Source organism: Dermacentor variabilis, chromosome 3, assembly GCF_050947875.1.
Source record: "Dermacentor variabilis isolate Ectoservices chromosome 3, ASM5094787v1, whole genome shotgun sequence".
NCBI classification, from domain to species: domain Eukaryota; kingdom Metazoa; phylum Arthropoda; class Arachnida; order Ixodida; family Ixodidae; genus Dermacentor; species Dermacentor variabilis.
The window spans coordinates 60940657-60959226 of record NC_134570.1 but is presented as its reverse complement, the minus strand read 5'-3'; the positions used below and the strand labels follow the sequence as shown (position 1 = coordinate 60959226).

The window sequence follows — 18570 nt, the reverse complement described above, 5'->3', positions numbered from 1 at the left end:
CACATTGTGGTTCACTGCCCCCAAGAGAAATAGAAAGGTTTCAGACCGCCGCACTTAATCTCGCATTTTCTGCTAAAATGCTTGTGACTACACATTCCAAAGTTCTCCACAAAAATAAGTTTAAGAGGGTTAAAAGAATGGGACAAGGCGAGGGGGTATGACAAGTGCTAGGCCCAGCACAACTTGTACGACTTGATCGGAGTTGCAAACATTGCACACAATGTGAAGGAAACAAGTAAAAACAAAAGTTATCGAGACACTGGGCCCGAGCCTGAGCATGGCTCCAACATGCACTGCTGAACAAGCAAAAATTTGCCTCCCCTAAAGAAAAAAAAAGAACTAAGGTGAAGGCTTTTAAGAGAATGTGTATAGAGAGGGGACAAATTCTACCAGGCTTTTTCTTCTGTACAGTGGTGAACAAAAAGACTGCACAACAAAAATATGGGGTCTCAGGGGAACAACAGAGCTTACGTTTCCTCTTTTTCACCCAGAAAAACTTGAGCATCGCCTTACACAACTTGTGCTTGTTTGTGGAGGACACTCACACCATACAACAAAAGAAAGAAAAGAAGGAGAAGAAGAGACTAAAAAGAAAAACAACGGTTTATATGTTTTAGGTATACAAGCACACAAGTAGCTGTGGAAGGCTCGACAATTTTTGTAAAGAAAGCAGTTTTTTTTTGTACATGCTAAATTTCCAGCAACTGCACAAAGCAACAGGATAACTATTTAACAGTATACTGCTAATTGAGACAAAAAAACAAATGCAGTTCATCAAACAGTTGCATCACAAAAACAAAAACACAAAGATAATTGGTGGGGGGGAGGGGAGGCAACAAGGATTTTTCTTCACAATGTCTAAGACAGTAACTGCTCATTTTTGTTTTCTTTTGCCACAGCTAATGTACTAGAAGCCACCGGAAAGAACAACAAACCCTGCACAAAATAACCTTTGTGATAGTCAAAGTTGTTTGCAGCAGAGCTTGCTTTTTTTTGCGTGTCAGTGAAATCAAAATTAAGGTTCCTACCAGTAGAGTTCATGTGTGCAAGGTGCAGTGTAATGAAATTTAATCTGGAGCCCAGTGAAAAAAATTGAACTGGAAATAAAAAAACTAAATCAAGGCAAGACAGTAGTTCCATGTGTGAGGCCAGTGTAAATATATGAACTAAGGTTCCCTTTTCAAATGCAGGCTTTCACTTAAAAAAAATATAATGAACTAAATCCCCCCCCCCACACCCGAGCACTAGAGGGAAATGTTGATCTTTGTTTTGTCCGGCGATTTGAAGAAAGCACCCGTACAGATGTGCAATTATTAGAAAAGAAGAGAGTTTGTCAGCACCGGAAGCACAAACGTGGTTCAGTTTTTTGAAAAACAAAGCGCAACCACAGAAAACGCTACAGGAAAAATGTAACCACAGCAGTCACGTGAGAAGACGGCACCCTGCTCCACTTGCAACCATGCGTGTACACAACATGCGAACAGCACTCTCTCTCACAACAAACAAAGAAAGGAATTCCTGCCAGCGGTGGTGAGCAAACCAACAGTTCCTGAAAAGCTGCAAGGCGACATCAGAGGCAGCCGTTTGGATTTAATCCACAACCAAACAAGTCGAGAGCACGAAAAGCTGCAGCAGTGTCCAGGCCGGTTTAGTGAACAGCAGAGAAATTAAACAGTTTTTACCATGACGACACTGTCTGCCTTAGGCAGAAATGAGCGGGCATGGATTCAAGTAAACAAGGACAGAGGGTGTATTATGACAGAACAGGGAAAGAAGGGGGCTTGAAAACCAATGACTTACTTGTACTGGCAGCCAATTTTCTCCAAGAACACAACACAGCAATTTTGGCAGCTTAAATGGTAACTAAGTTTAAAAAAGAAACATCAGGGGTGGGGGCAAGGCAAGGCAAAAATGATAGGCCTACAATGTAGTAGCTACCTTTCACCACGAGTGCAAAGAAAAAAAAAAAAAAAAAAGGACCTGTCGCACACAACAATCACAGTTCAGGCACACATTTACATTACATTGCAACACACATACAAAGAGAACAAAGTAAGGAAAGACTTCGTGAAAGCTACAAGAGAAGGGCTTTCAGTCGAAGCAAGATGACTGCTGGATGACTGCTGTCCAGAAGGGCAGATTGTAGGCACTCGCTGCAATGCAGCCAACAGATGCAAAAAAAAACATGGGGGTAGGACCGGGATATAAAGGCAGGCACATCAGTTGAAAAAAAAAAAAAAAGAAAGATAGAGACACCTTTACAAAAACAAGGAGAAAAATGAGGAAAAAGAAAATCTTGGCTTCAAGGGACAGTTCTTTCATACGTCTGGTCCGGAGCGGCTCTCCTCCCATACCGTGCATGCAGCTAACAGTACAAGCAAGTGGCGAAAAAGGAAGACCCAATTTGTTTTTTCTCTTGCGACGCAGACAGAAACAACGGAGCAATGTGTTCTAAGGAAGGAAGGAATGGAGTGGAGTGGATTAAGGGGCCAGTGTCGTGGAAACGAAAAAGGGGGCAAAGAGAGCAGGGCAGGTAGAGTTGAGAGTTGCACTCCCGAGAGGAGGCTGGCTGCCACGAATGAAAAGAGGAGGAAGGCCCCACGGCTGTTTGCCTAGCGGCGCGAGGGCCCCCAGGGCACAGGCTTGGCCGGCACAGAGTCGAGAGGCGGTCCACCGCCGAACGAGGGGAACTCCTGCGTGCTCGTGGTGTCGGGCGCCCGCTGCTCCCAGGGCCCACCGCGCACAACGAATCCCTCGCTCGAGGGGGACGTCTCGGTCCATCCCTGAGAGTTGTTGCCGCCGCTGCCACCACCACCACCACCGCTGCCGCTGTTCTGGCTCTGGCGGGACATGTGGTGGTAGCTCTCTTGATCCACAATGTCTTCCAGCTAGAAGCGGTCAAAAGACAAGGAAGAAAAATAAGGAAATTAGGTGGAAGCAGCAACAAAGTTCACTACTAACTGTTTACTTGGAGCTCTTACCAGAATTACTACACCAAACTCTGGCACTGCGATCATTCAGCTACAATGGTACTACATATATGGATTTGTCTAACCTTTGTGCTTGTGGCATCATATGCTCTTGTGGATTGATTTATTATGCGTGATCTTATTAAACTACAACGCAATTAATTTTTCTAGTGAAGGGAACAGGTTTCTGCACACATGCATAGAAATTGCCGATTGTTGCACTTATATAATCAATATTTTCCTAAAAGTAATCAAATGTGCTATTTGCCGAATGACTCAAGAGTTTACAGGCATTTTATGGTATATGTAGTGCACAGGTTGGCAAGACCATGGGCCAAATAAACAAGCTTTTACTGTAATGCCTTAACAGTCTATTTTTCGTCAATGACAACATAACTGCAATGTTCCAACATGTTAAAGTAACCAAACTTGCTAATTGCATGTGCATATCATTCATTATTCAATGTTCGAATTATATTCAAACTTCAGTACTTGCACTCGATTCATGCTTAAATATTGATATTGACACACACCTAGACTAATTATTTCGTGCATGCTGCAACTGGATAGAATATCAAAACTCTTAGAATATAAAAACTCTTCACTGCACTAGCAGTCTACAGTCACAGCCTACATCAATGCCAGTGTTGTCACAAAATGGCGACAGAAAATATTTCTCTGTAGGCACGTGATCACAATGATCGGTTTTTAATCAAGAAAGCCTTCCACAGAAAAATTACACGCAGTAGCTCGTCGAAACGTAGCCACTATTCCCTTCATAATGCCTACAAAGCCGTTCAAGAAATAACGATTATCAGACACCGACATAGCCCATGGCATTAAGGTTCACATATTGTTATCTAGTGACCGTGACGGAAAGCTCAATTAGGAAGTCTGAGAATAACACACGGGAAGCAATAAAATTCTTGGATGCTTCTGGGCTTTGGTAATATTTGGTGACAATGTGCAGTGGCAAGCCCAGGTCTTGGATATGCAAACAATGTGACCACTCGCTGCACGCTTTTACTGACAGCCACTGGTGTTACCAACAATCTTGTTCGTAACGGGCGTGCCAGTTCGAAATGTGTTATCTACATTCTGAAGAAATGCACTGTTGCATGGTTCATGTGCGACAGCCAGTGCACGCTCAAGGATTGCCGCGTCATGATCGTTGCCCCCCTGCCGCATCGCATTTCATCTTCCCCAACATGGAACATGCTCGAAACTGTTGTGCATAATCTCGCTGCCTGTAGTACTGTCAGTACTGCATGCGCACATAAGGCCAGGCACACACTCGCATAGTGCTAACAGATCTGAAGTCTGTAGAACATGAGAGTGCGTTAGGCAAAGGCGACAACACACAGACAGGCGTTCCGACTCCTATCATGTGCCATCTGTCTGTGATCGGCATAAACCATTGGTGATGTGGTGCTTGCAAATGCAGGAGATATCTCATATTGAATTTAGTTTATTTAGCTAATTTAGTTAATTTATTAGGTATTAACTATTAGCTAATATTTAATTTAGTTATTTAGCTTAGAATTTAGCCCCAATTTGCATATATTAGAAACAACCATACTTCAAGATAAATTTCAGCGGTACCGTGAGATTCATCATATAGACATTTCACTGTATCTGCAAACTGTCCATAAAAACATCACTTGTATACAGTAAAACCTCATTAAACCGTACCCGTTTAAACAGTAGTTGTGTTTTAAAACTAGCATCAGACTCGGTGGCCATAGAACATAATGAGTTTTGTATACGCACAAACCATACCAGCTTATTGCATACGTATCAGGTAACACATAGTGTTTCCACTTCACATCGCAAAATTGTAGCAGTGCGTCGGTCCAGCAGAACGAGCCTCAGAGATCGGAACAGCCTCCAAGCGCAAACACCGAGGGCTCTTGGAAGGGTGAAGCCACATCAACAACAATATCATTTCGGGAGTCTGAGAGTGTTGTGGCTTCGTGCAAGCTAAGACAAAAACCGGGTGCTCAGCATAGAAGTTGGTGCTGACACGTGAGAAGGATCTACCGTTGACTACGGTGTGTGGCATTTGAAATGCGAAGGAGGAATTGCTCGGCAGTGCTGCTGAGACCTCAAAAATACGTCAACTACAAGGTTAAATTTTTCGAGGTTCGACTTTTTGCCATTGTTGCTTTTGTTATTTCCAAAGTGTTGCATCATGACAATTATGAGGACGATACGACAAGCGGAAGTATGGGTGATTCAGGCCTAACAGTGGCAGATGCTGCGCATTACGTGAGCGTCATGTGGGCGTTCGCCGATAAGTGGGGGCGAGCGGAAAAGCTGGCCAGTAGCTTAAGTCAGTTTGAGGCCGCCAATGTTGCTGCTAGCCCGCCGCGGCATCAAACAAAAATAACAGACTTTTGTCTCGCGAAGTGAATAAATACTGCCTGTTTTCTGCCCCTTCATCGTACTCTCGCAGTTCCATTTTTGACAGGTAAATGTGCTACCTCACGCTATTTCGGTTAAGCAGTGCCACCGTTTAGTACATACTTTTTTCAAGCTCCGGCCAACTACGGTTTAACAAGGTTTCACTGTATTTCTTAGATACTTGTTACAAGATTAATGCACTATTTGATTTCCGTTTTGCTGGATGTAATAACTTGCAGTGTCGTGCGAGGTTCATTATTATTTTGGACCATCTGGGGCGATTAGATTTTGGTGTACATGTGAGCGCACAAGGTTACTTCTTTCTGTGACTCACTGTAATGCGGATGTGGCCAAGTATTGAACCATCATCTTTGTATTCAGCAGCAGAATTCCGTACCCACAGTGCCTCTGTGGTGACTATTCGAATTAAACCGCAGTGGCCGAGAACCAAACCTGCAACTATATGCTCAAGCAGCAGAAAGCTAGCGCCACGCTGCTTACAGCGCAAAGTATTGCTGGACACAGATACTACAGCACAGAGTAATTGTTACACAAGTTGCCGGAGTCGCAAATATCTACACTGTAAGTGGTACCACACTACAACCAAAACAACATTCTTAAAAGGCTGTGCACGTGCAAAACACTCAGACCAAGTAGTAGCTGCATGTGTCCGGGAGTTGAAGCGTACGACCGGGACGTGCAAGTTGCACTTTGTTGGTGAGGTATTTCCTCTGCTTTTCAAGTGCAGTGCAGCTCCTGTGAAGCCTTTTGTTGACTTTGCACCAAACCGCAACTTTGTCCGCCAACTCCCCACGAGACAGCGCTAGTTAGTCCTAGCCAACGGGGGTGTCACGCGGCATGCCATCAAAGAAAGCTTGCCCTTGATATATGCTTGTACCTGTAGACGAATACACTGAGAACTGGTGCGAGACGACGGCCACAGGCTGTGCACTGATGGTAGTGCACGTGAAGTGGGGCCTTGTGATCAAGCAGCAATTACGTGAACACAAATATGCACGTACTGGTAGGGTGATGAAAGCTTGCGTGTGGACAACATTCTGAACCAATCAATTTGCCAAACACTGTTTAAAATGACAGCATCACAGAGCTAAGGATGGTCATACGTATATATGCACTTCACAATGACCTGCATCTTGATGGGTGAACGTGAAACTGTGGAACTCAATTTCCCTGGTGCAGGCACTGAGCAACCCTCGAAATTAAAGCCAAGGTTCAGATGCGATGCAGTCGTTATGTTTTTTCTGACTAATGCACACATAGTGTACAAGTTTGAGAGGTCCTGAACTACTGGTATGATCAGCTTCTGAGGCGTTAATACACCTGCGGGGCTTGCGCAGACACTGCAGATGCACATAAGTGGGGTTTTAACGGCTCTTGTACATGTGTTGTGGGGACACTCGACCAATGTGTCCACTGATGTTTTCCCCGGCATAGTTCTCGCGTCTCCTGTAATCCAGCTTCTCCACATAGCTAAGCACTGGCGGCAGTCAGTGTGGGTGCAGCATATTATGAGAGATGGCACGAGTATTGCGCTGTTAATGTCACCTAGCGGAAGGGTTACTGGGGCGCGAAAGGGAGTAGGATCTTCCTCAATGACTTGGGGTTTGTGAGCGGTGCGGATTTTTCTCTTGCTCGCCCACCATTCCCAGGATTGTCTTGCAGAAGGCTTGGGTGCAGGACACCGGAATGGACGAACACGATGGTTCGAGCATGGGAGCGAACATATTTGCTCGCTATCTGGTGACGGTGAATCGGACTTCCTTGATTTGTCACACATCCATGTTCAATGGGTTGTGATTTGGCTAGCAGGCATTATTGTACGAAAGGTGCAATAACTGCCTTTGTGTTGTTTGCACTACAGTCAATGTCCGATTTTTCGGACTCTCTAGGGGCCGCAAAAACGTACAAAATCTCGGGCCGTCCGAAAAAATGAATGCATGCTTTTTACTGCACCCAAGGGCTCAAATCGCCACAGGCACGTCCGAAAAAGCTCTGAAGGTCTGCCAGTACACTTATGAGGCATATCAGTGCTCGTACTGTGATAAGAAAAGGCGGGTGCATGTGTAAATTAAGGAATGCATACAGTGTGCCGTGACAATTGCCCCTCCCCACTCTCGGTATGCTTCACAGCATAACACAGGTGTACTGAGGCGAAGCGGACTTTCGGGTACCAGCATTATGCGATGCGCTGTGCTTTCCGAGCTCTGAAGACATTGGCAAGGATTCCAAAGGCAAAGTCAGCGCTATTGCTTACAGTGGCGAATTGTTCCAATAAAAAACACGGCACCGAACAACAAGAAACTCGATAGTGAACGTTGAAACAGCTAGAACCAGTGTTGCCGTGATAGTGGCTACGGCTGCCAGCAAATCTGCGTGCTAGAGCACCGGTTTGAGGCGGAGAGATAAAATGGCGGCGGCGGCGGCGGTGGCGGCTTCGATTAATGCCGTTCGGGACCTGCCGTCACGGCAAAATGTCCGGGAAAACAGACGGCGAAACGTTTATGCGTCCAAAATGTCAAACGTTCTTACTAGGGGTGTGTGAATATTGAAAAATTTCGACTATTTTCAATTTCTTTTTCAACTGCGAGGCTTTTCCTTTGAGGAAACTGTATGGGTTTCCTTTGTAGCAATTGCTACGATTGGGTGGATGTCTCATTTCCCCTTAATTATTTATATTTTTAATATTTGTATTTGATACGAAAACTAGTTATTCGACAATTTTCTCATTTCGATTGGATACGCATACTCGAAACAAATAGAACATATTGCTGGCTGCGCAGGAGCTAACATGGTTATTAGCGTTCATTTCTATCTAATCTAAGAAAGCGTGTCAGATTTTGTGCTGAATGTTTCGATAATTTCATGCTGCTGGCAAAATTTCCCATGGAAAACACGCTTAGCCACAGCACGCCTATGACTTGCAGAAAAGCCAGCCCCTCGTAGCGAGGGGCACGGGTTTGCAAACAGTGAGGGTCCACTTTTTTGCATTTGCAGGTTGCACACCCAATACTGAGCTTATTGCTTGATAGTAAATGTGATGAGTGACGGCTGGTACAAGGTCAAATGCCTCCGAGTTTACGGTAAGCTGATGCGGTATAATAACGCATAGGCTGGCAAGAACAGGCTAGCGGAAATTACTCAATTTTCCAAAGCCAAATACGGTCTAACCCACTTGCAACGATACCGCTTTTAACAATATATCAGTTATAACAAATGAGAAGCTGCTCCTCTGTCACGAAGTAGTTAAACGAGTGAACACAATCAGCAGCCGGATGAAGGAAGCTGGTCGGGAGGGGCTTCCCTGCCATCCCCCCACGCTTACTTTTTCAAGCAACCCGGTAATAACAATTATCGGTTATAATTTTCGTAGCACTTATATACTCTTACAAGTGGGTTTGACTGTACACTATCTTTTAGTATAATGGCTTATTAAATTTTTTTACCAATGACAATGTGATCGCAATGTTCCAACATATTGAAATAGACCGCTTTGTTAATAAATGCATGTGCATATCATTATTCAACATTCGACTTGATATTGGATGCTAAATATTCGTACTCGATTTGTATTCGAAAATTTTGATATTCGTACACCCCTAGTTCTTACACAATGACTATGGGGTATATGGCGGCATCACAAAGGCAACCGAACTATCAGGCATGTCCGAAAAATAGGTTGTTTACTGTACTGGATTGTTGTTCCTTTGCCCCAAGAGTGTGTTTGAGACCCCACAGTGTGCTGCGTCTGCTAGGCTACTGCTTTGCACCTGTACGTCTGCACCAAGTCGGCACCAGAGGGTCCAGCAATATACTGAACCAGCACTGCACCTTTCCTGTATGCTTTGAACCAAATGGTATGTTTCAGTGGGCACCATTGCTGCACTACTGAAACGAATGGCAGGATGCAGCACTTTGTGAAATGGTACAGGAGGTGCAAGTGAGAACGTACCTTATGCGCGTGCTATGTGTACACATCCAGTTCTGTGGGAAGTTAAACGGGAGTCAAAAAAGACTGCGTTATATCCAGTCCCACACAACAAGCGGTTACGCTGTATGTGGTCGGAGTTGCGGTACAACGATACTCACGTGTTCGTCCTCGAACTGCTTCAGGTAGTCGAGGGCATCCTCGACGTTTTCCTCCGCACCTGTCACCTGCACCAGGTCCTTGTTGGGGTCCTCGGGCCGTGGGAACTTTATCTCCACTTTGTGTTGCTCCATCACGCGCCGGATGTTGCGCCCTTTGGCCCCAATCAGCCGGGAGTGCACTCGGTGATCTATCTCTATCTCCTTTGTCACCATGTCCTCCTGAGAAAAAAAAAATTTATGAAATTGGTGAGGTGGGGGAGGGAAATGAGTAAACTTTTCTGGAAGGCCATATAGCAAGCCACTTTTTCTGGATTGTGCGATTGCCAGATACTGCCCCATTATTTGATCCAAGATTTCCGTAAATGACAAAGTGGCGACTGTAAGAGGTGCACACTTATTGTTACGGCTGATTTTTTATTACTTTCGCTGACAATCACCAGTTTTATTTTATTTCTTCATGTTGCCAAAAACTTGCTGCTAGAAGAAAATTCTCTTTCCAAACACCAAAATGGAGAAACAAGCTGCTAGCAAAACTAGTTTAAACTTGTGCCACGATGAGCCAGCACAGCTTTAAATCTACCTAGATTGTGCATATTTACTGCTATGGTCCATGTTTTTCTACACTTTCCCAGACAACTGCAAGTTTTGACTGTTTTTTCTAGTCACTGACACTTTGTTAGGCACAAATGCAACTGCGTGGGTGTTCCAATCAGATTCCATACAGAACATTCGACTTAATATTCAAGCACAATTCAAGGAAAACACAGGGAAGGCGGAGCCGTTTCAACCAGTAGAACTTACGAGCAATAAAAACAGTGCTAAACGACGGGACGAGCGAAGGGACACAGACAGAGTTGTCTATGTCCCTTCGCTCGTCCAGTCGTTTAGCGCTGTTTTTATTGCTCGTAATCATGAACCAACCAGCCCAAATGCGTACTCTTTTGCAGTAGAACTTGTCTTTGTCAAGGTGCCATATGCTTTCCTCAGCACAGTATATAAGGTGGGCTTCATCTAAAGGGGAGATGGGGTAAGGCGTGTGGGCAAGGCAACAAACGAAGGTGTGTTAGCGGCGACGGCACACAATTCAAAATAAAGGGGTGCTATTCAACGTCGGTAAGGGAATGCGCGATAGCGCCCGTGTATCAGCAGACCGCGTGTTTTTTCTTGCAAGGGGCCTGTACGACGACAGTGGAGTGGGGAGGATTATCTGCTCCGCTGGAGGTCAGTGAGCTCTCGTCTCTCTGAAAGAGGGAATCAAAGAAGCGGCGAGAAAAGGTGCTCGTGGAAAAAAAAAAAAAATGAATATTTACTCAAATGGATTTAGTATATAGATAAAAACACATGGTCAGCTGAAACACGGCGCTACCGCACATTCCCTCACTGACGTTAAATAGCACCCTTCTATTTTCAACTGTACACCCTCGCCATCCACTGTGGTTGCTCAGTGGCTATGGTGTTGGGCTGCTGAGCACAAGGTCGCGGGATCAAATCCCGGTCACGGCAGCCGCATATTGATGGGGGCGAAATGCGAAAACACCCGTGTACTTCGATTTAGGTGCACGTTAAAGAACACCAGGTGGTCGGAATTTCCGGAGACCTCCACTACAGCGTGCCTCATAATCAGAAAGTGGTTTTGGCACGTAAAACCCCATAAATTTTACGCCCCCGCCAGTAACACACCCTCAGTCGTTGCCTCGCCCACCCGCCTTAGCCCCTCCTTTCCCCTTTAAAAGAAGCCTACCTACACATACTGTGCCGAGGAAGGCGTATATCGCCTTGAAAAATACAAGTCCACTTGTCGAAACGCTGGCACCTGCTTTTACCTTGTTCTCGTTTTGCTCACGGACAATTTAAAGATATTAAGGATGCCAAAGACCCAAATTCAAGGAGGGGGAAAAGGGGGCAAGCAAACTTTATCCGTGCATATACACTGAAAAACAGTAGAATCTCCTTGGCTGCAATTTCTTGCAGCTGAGCAACTGCAGAGTTTGACGCAAGTCTCAACTTCTTTAGAAAACTTTTGAAAGTTGACTTTCCCACTGTAATGTCACGCGCCTTCTAGCATGATGGTTAGCAGTGTCCAGCTTCAGCCAACATTGCATTAAAGTGAAATGGCTGAAATTACATTTTCATCAGGCAATGCTAGAGCTTAGGGCTGGAAAATGGAGCCATGGTGGCTGCGCTGTGAACGAACTATCGATACACACACACACGCACACACACACACACACAAAAAGCAATCAGACTTCGTCGCTTCATTTGGCTTCATTTAGGTTGACAATGGAAGGGTAATTTAAACAAGCCTGTGATTGGTGGATGTGGACATGCCACATTGCATCACTTAGCAACAATGAAAAGAACCTATCTAGGGACTTTCCCAATAGACAGTGCGCATGGCACATTCTTCATGTGCAGTTATGTTGAAGGTTCAAAAAAGTCACCTCCACCTTAGTTCTCAAGGAATTCAAGGAGCACATTTATTCTGAACGAGTTTTAAGGGCCCATGAATCTCTTCTTCCACATTCAAGGGTTTCCCAGGATTTCCAAGGAGGTGTACGAACCCTGGTGTTCCAATGAATATAGTAGCATGGGACCGTTTCATTGAAAAGTCACACACAACATGCCCGCGCAGAGCAAATTCTGACAACACACATTTACGCATCAACGTATACTCACCCACTCCTTCACAATGCGCAGAATCTCGTCACGAGCAGTACAGGCATTGTTCTCGTAGCCGATGATGGTGATGATGTTTTCGCCCTTCTCGGGGAACTGCACTTGTACATTATGGTCTTTGCGGATCTTAGTGACGACTGCACCCCGCCAGCCTATTATCTTGGGGTGGTACTTGGGGTCCACCTCGACTTCCAGGTGGAAGCTGCGCAGCTTCTGCACAACCAAGGAAATGCAGCCGCACAGTTAAAACACACAAAGAAATATAAAGAAGGCAAAAGAAAAGCAAAGAAAGTATAAAAGAAAAATGAAGTTGCAGTTTCACCCAAAAGGCGAAGCATCAATTGCGATAGCAAATTAATCGACAGCTATACAAAGTAAGGATAGTGGTTTTATCGGCCGTACAAATTTTTCAGCACAGGCACACCAATTAACAGGCATGGTGTCACGTGTGTGCGAGCAAACAGACTTAATGACCGTGGAAACTCGTCAAAATGTTGGCGTGACGAAACAAGGCAGCAGCATCGAGCAAAGTGACATTGATGCTGTCTATTGCTTCAATGCAATGTGTGTGCCGTGAACATACACCACGCACAAAGCAACGAACCACTGACGCAGTCAGACTGCCCCCAATGCAGGTCGCTCTCAAGATACGACCGTGCGACCGTGCATAGTCACCACATGCGCAGCTGCAGCTGGAGCAGAACGCCTCTCCCCTCTCTCCCCTCCCCCAGTGCCTTGCAACGTTTTGTCCTTCACGTGGGTGAGATTGAGCCACGAGTGTCAGCACCTTTCGCATGCCTCCACTCGCACATACAGCGTAGGGCGCATGGTGACAGTGTTATCACACTTGGACTTTATACAGAACCTGATGACGAGGGTGAAGTGCGTTTGGAGTGTCCATGTATTTGCTATCACACTAGATGCCACAGTTTCCTCTGACAGGCGAAGCACTGATTGCAATATTGAATTATTAGATAGCTATACCGAGTAAGGTTAGTCATTTTATCAGCTGCATAAGCTGCTCTAGACATTTGCTTACTAACTAAATTAACAAGCACATTGTGACGCACACAAAGGCAAACACGAACATACCACAGACACTCGCTGTCATTCTGACAGTGCTGGCGTGATGAAGAGCGGCAGCAGCGAATTCCCCTTTGTGCTGCTTCTTGCTTCAATGCGAACTAGGTGTGAGAGTGCACAAAGTCAGCGCACACGAAGTCATTGGCTGTATCCAGCCAGCTACCCTTCAAACCCAGCGCCGCTTGCATCCAAGCTGTAAGATTAGCTGCGCTCGGCCGCAGCAGCGTGATTATAGGAGGAGGTGCACGCTAACCTAGAAGAAATAAAGCTCTGTGGCTATCTGAATCTCCAATCTCTCGTGTTTACACCAATACCAAGATGGTGGCAATGCGTCAACGGAAAACAGTGCTCGCGCGATCAGCAGTGCGATAGCACCTCCCAAGGCACAATTTCCTTGCCAACTTCAAGGACAACACACTAAAAAAGCGCAATTTTCTCATACTCTACTTCATATACTTCATACTCTACTTTGCCATAAGAAGAAAGGCCTCAAGATTGTGAAAAAAAGAATTAAGACGAAAATTTTCACCAAGTCAGCTACAGTCGACTCTCGTTACAACGGACCCAGATAATCCGACAAAAAACCCGGCCCCAGTTCCCCAGCCACCAAGTTCCTTAACCCGGCCGCCCGGCCGCCCCAGTTCCTTAACATTTGTCGCGATGTCTGAAGCTTTATTGCGAAGAGTGACAAACGTCCAAAATAAAAAAACTAAAAAAAAAATAAAGAAAAGTCACAGTTTTACTTGAAAGGCGATGCATCGATTGCGATAGCAAATTAAGCAAGATGAGTGCGGCAGCAGCAGCAGCGAGTGAATTGACCTTCATGCTGTCTCTTGCTTTAACGCAAGCTAAACGTCGAAAGCACAGCACATACAAAGCTGCCGGCACTCGGCGCACCTTGTCCACATCGCAGAGGGCTTTGAAGACGAGGCCTGCACGGGCTCGCACTTTGTCCACATCGCAGATCACTTTCAAGCTACGGCACCCACATGGCCACGATGTTAAACGGACACTAAAGGCAAACATTAAGTCAAGCTGAAGTGATAGTTTAGTGCTCGAGAATTTCTAAGACATCAATATTATAGTGAACAGAGCCTTAATAATGGAGAAATTGAGGAAAATGCGGGACATGATTAGAGACTCCCCCGGGACATTCAAGCACTTGCCCGATGACGAAAGCACTCCTGAGTTAAATTCTGTCACTAGTACTCCACCAATCATTGCAAAAAACATCCTTGTATTGTATTATAAAACTAACTAAAATGCTACTTGTTCTGTTCTATTTCATTTACCCTTGATAACGACGTGGGCGGCTGAAAGGTTTTGTTTTCGCACGACTTTGTGCCGGCCACGCTTTTGCATTTTAGTGTGCATAGTGCTGCACTTGATTTACTGGCTCGCGAAACTCGCACAAACTGCAAGTAGCAGAGAATTCAACTTCCATGTGATGTCGCGGGATGCCCGAATGGCCTAAGCTCCTTGACCGAAAAGCAGCTTCAGTGGCAAATCCACTTCTCCTGGCTCTGTCCTGCCGTCTTTCAGGCGCCATTTTGGCAGCAAAGGGTGGTGATGGCGTATGCAACGTCACCACTCGCCCTATTGCGTGGCGGGAGATTTCAATTTCGAAAAAGGTATTTGGACCCATCAGATGCAATTTTCTCGCAAACTAAGACTTTTCTTGGCACAATACAAGTGTTGCGAGGTTTCTGGAATGGCATTTAAATAATCCATGTCGAATTATCCCCCTGTCAAGCGTACAAGTTACCGTACTTACTCGAATCTAACACGCACCTTTTTCCCAATAAAACGGGTCCAAAAATAGCCTGCGCGTTAAAATCTAGTCCGACCCTAACTCTGTGTTATCATAGTGCCATTGACTTCAATATGGCCACCTCGCATGCGCTTCGAGCCTAGCTGCCATAGCTTTAGGTGTGCTGTAGTACGTGTGCTTAGGTTAGTGCACTCCCCCCCCCCCCCCCACCTGTATTCCCAGTCTTCCCGTTTTTCGTATTTGCTCGATCAGCATGGAAGCACCTACTGCAAAGACATGTATATCACGATGCCACAACTAAAAGGAAAGTGATCACGTGTGTAGAGACGGACGAAAATCGGGCCACATCACGGGTGTTCGGAGTTCCCGAAACTGGGGTGCGGGACTGGCGCAAAAAGGAGAATCTTTCTACTCCGGCAGCTGCAACATATGGCGTGGCCACGAAGCCCCCATCTTGAAAGTGATCTGCGATGTAGACAAGAGTCTATGCTTCTAGGCGCACTGCGCTGTGTTCTCGTCGTTTAGTGCGTGTTGAAGCGAGAGTCTGCACAAAGGTCAATTCGCTCGCTCCTGCTACCGCACTTTCCCACTCCAGCGTTTTGATATTTTCCGGGGTCATTGCGTGAGATGCGTTCATGCTTGCTTGTGCGTGGTGATAGAACTGCTGTGCGCCAATAAAACTGCTATCCTTTCTCTTCATATAGCTGTCTACTAATTTGCTATCTTAATCGATGCTTCGCCTTCAGGCAAAACTGCAACTTTTTTTATTTATCGCAACTTTAGTGTATTGGGAGTAAATCTGTTTTTCCAAATGAGAGAAAGTTGTATTCCTGTATGAAAGAATGACGTGAGAATTATTGTAAAAGACTTTTTCCTTTTTTAGGTCGCGGCAAATGGGTCCACATTAAAATCGAGGGGGGCTTTTTTCCCCCCCTTCTTTTAGTTGTGGAAAACAGGTGCGCATTACAATTGAGGGTGCATTAGAATCGAGTAAATACAGTAAGTGCACTTACGGAGAGTGCCACTGTTTTAAAGGGCCCCTCACCAGGTCTGGCCATTTTGAGCTGACAAGCGCAAAGCATACAATGTGCGCTAACGATCCCGTTTGCAAAGTATTACATCGCTATGTACCACAGAAAGGTCTGAAATTTCAATCTAAATGCCGTTTTCGCTTTCCCTCACGGTGATCTAAACATCGCAAGCAGAGTGCACTCTGGTCAGAGTGCGTTCACAGAACGCATTTTGCTGGCCAAGTGCATAGCCTCGCCGCCAGCGGTTTCAAAACAAAATGTAACGCATAGAAAAAGGACATGAAAGCTCATTTAGCTGTTGAACAGCTTTTAACAAAATAATAAGAACAGAATTTCCTGATATTCTGTTCTAGCAGGATCAAAACCACTTCGGTGCACACCACCATCTTCTGGATTGGCTAGGCATTTGCCTTGGCCGGCATTGACTTGCAACACTCTAATAAAAATATTTTTTGTTTTTTTGTTGAGTAAACACAGAATAAGATCGTGCTTTAATTACAACAAAACTAAAGCAATCACTTTTTAGAAGGTTTCTTTATTTCAATCTACATATTCACAAACTCGATTTTGGTCTGTCCCCCCCCCCCCTTTTTTTTACTGCGAGTGTGCTCTGTTTCCCTGTTTAGCACCGTGTAGCCTTCAGTGTCACTCAAGGTCCCGAAGTGCACTTCCCGTAAGTGCACCTGACTCGCCCGCATGACAGGGGTATTAGTATTTGCATTTAGTGTCCCTTTAACAGCAGCCACCAGAGTAGAACCCCCCTCTTCTTTCCCTCAACTCCCCTCCATGCCTCGCTCCCAAAATACTGAGTGCTCCCACCCTGCTTTCCTCCCTCCCTTGTGCACAACATATTGAGCCGCGATTGTCGGCCGATCCTCGCAAGTCAGTTGCCAGCCCGTGTCAACATGGCAAAAGTGCTTTATATGCCCGATTTTGACAAAAATTACTGCTAATTTCATCCACTGTAGCCGATAGTTTGTTGCAGCACGGTGCGTTAAAAGCGAACTTCGTTGCATTAATAAAATAGGTAGAACAAACTGAGGCAGAAATATGGTCCGTTACATCCGAAAGTGTTGCATGTGGGTCCATTGTAACGAGCGTCGACTACAGTAAAACCTCGTTAATTCGAAATTTTGGATAATTCAAAGTAGCTGCCGCAGTCTGACCAACAATGTATTGAAAGCAATATGTAACACATCCCGCTAATTCATACTGAAATCTGCGCTGCCACCGATAATTTGAACCCTGAGCCATTGTGGATGGGGGAGAGTTAGCGCGCGGGAGCACGCTGGCAATGCTGGCGTCGTCGCGCAGCTTTGCTTTTTTCATCAGTGGCAAGGACATCAGCACCATCGCCGCATGCCGTGTTCTTTGTGTTTCGAGCGAAAGTGTGCGAGGGTGAGCTGGCAAACGCGGCTCAATCTCGCGTGCGCAAGCGAGGAAGGTACGGCGAAGCACGCCCTCTCCTGTCGCACGCGAGGTATGGCGTTGAGGCGAGGGAGCAATTAAGGGACGTTGTCCTCCAGCGGCTGCAGCTTACAGCGTGTCCATGCGGACGCTGTATCTTGAAACCGATCTGTGATGGAGCCAAGGTAGGCACCCACGTGGGCCTCATCGTTAAAGCGATCTGCAATGTTTGCAGAGCGCGCGTAGTGCCGGTAGCTTCGTAAGCAATGTGCTTTCAACGGTTCGTTCGCGTTGAAGCGAGAGCTGTACGAAGGTCAATTCGCACGCTGCTACTGCTGCGCTTCCTTACTCCAGTGTTTTTCAGCGAGTTGCCGCGGACATCGAGCTAGATGTGTTCATGCTTACCTGTGCGCAGTGACACCGTGCTTGTTAATTTAGTAAGCGAATGTTTACAAGTTTATACGGCCGATAAAGCAACTATCCTTACTTCGTATAGCTATCTATTAATTTCCATCGCAACCGATGCTTTGCTTTTCGGGCAAAACCGCAACATTGTTTTTTTTCTTCGCACCAGTCAGCGCGACGAATACGAGGATAGAGCAAGAGCCAGCTCGACGACAGGCACATCAGACAGCGTAGGCCGCATCCAGTTACATTGGCTGCGCCAGTGCGTCGAATTATAGAAGATGTTCACGCGAACGTGACATAGCATGTGCGCGCGAATGCTCACGTCACATCGGACTACATACGCGATTTTTTTCTCCGACTTTCATTCGTCCAAATTTTGCGTCATTTGAATTTTCGTAGCATCCATGTGGAATTCAAATCAACGAGCTTTTACTGTGTTTCATTGCTGCATCCCCCCTCAGTTTCCAGATTTTCTTATGTTCTAGGGCGATAGAAATTTTCGCATAGTTCTGAGAGCTTTGTATCATCAAGATTCTAGTGTATCTAGCTATGTACCTAAAGGAATACTTTGGGTAGTTTTACTGTTCTATTGTTTCTGGAAGCAATGGTAATATATGGTAATCTATTTTTTATGCACTTTGGAACTAATTAGACAATTATAAAAATAATCGGCACAGAAGCTGAACAAGACTGTGCAGTTTAATTTGGCAAGGAT

At 45.5% G+C, this 18570-nt stretch overlaps 1 protein-coding gene across 2 annotated transcripts in view; it reads right to left on the bottom strand.

Annotated features, from left to right (window-relative positions):
• Nucleotides 1-585: 585 nt before the first annotated feature.
• Nucleotides 586-18570, bottom strand: part of Dp1 (satellite-binding protein 1 Dp1) — a 50828-nt gene continuing 32843 nt past the window's right edge. For both annotated transcript variants that reach the window (XM_075685329.1, XM_075685330.1), the window contains 3 exons: nucleotides 12156-12368; nucleotides 9480-9698; nucleotides 586-2888 (listed from right to left, as the gene is read on the bottom strand). In XM_075685329.1, coding sequence (XP_075541444.1) covers nucleotides 2613-2888; nucleotides 9480-9698; nucleotides 12156-12368 — 708 coding nt within the window. In that variant the 3' untranslated portion in view covers nucleotides 586-2612. The remainder of the gene's footprint in view (nucleotides 2889-9479; nucleotides 9699-12155; nucleotides 12369-18570) is intronic.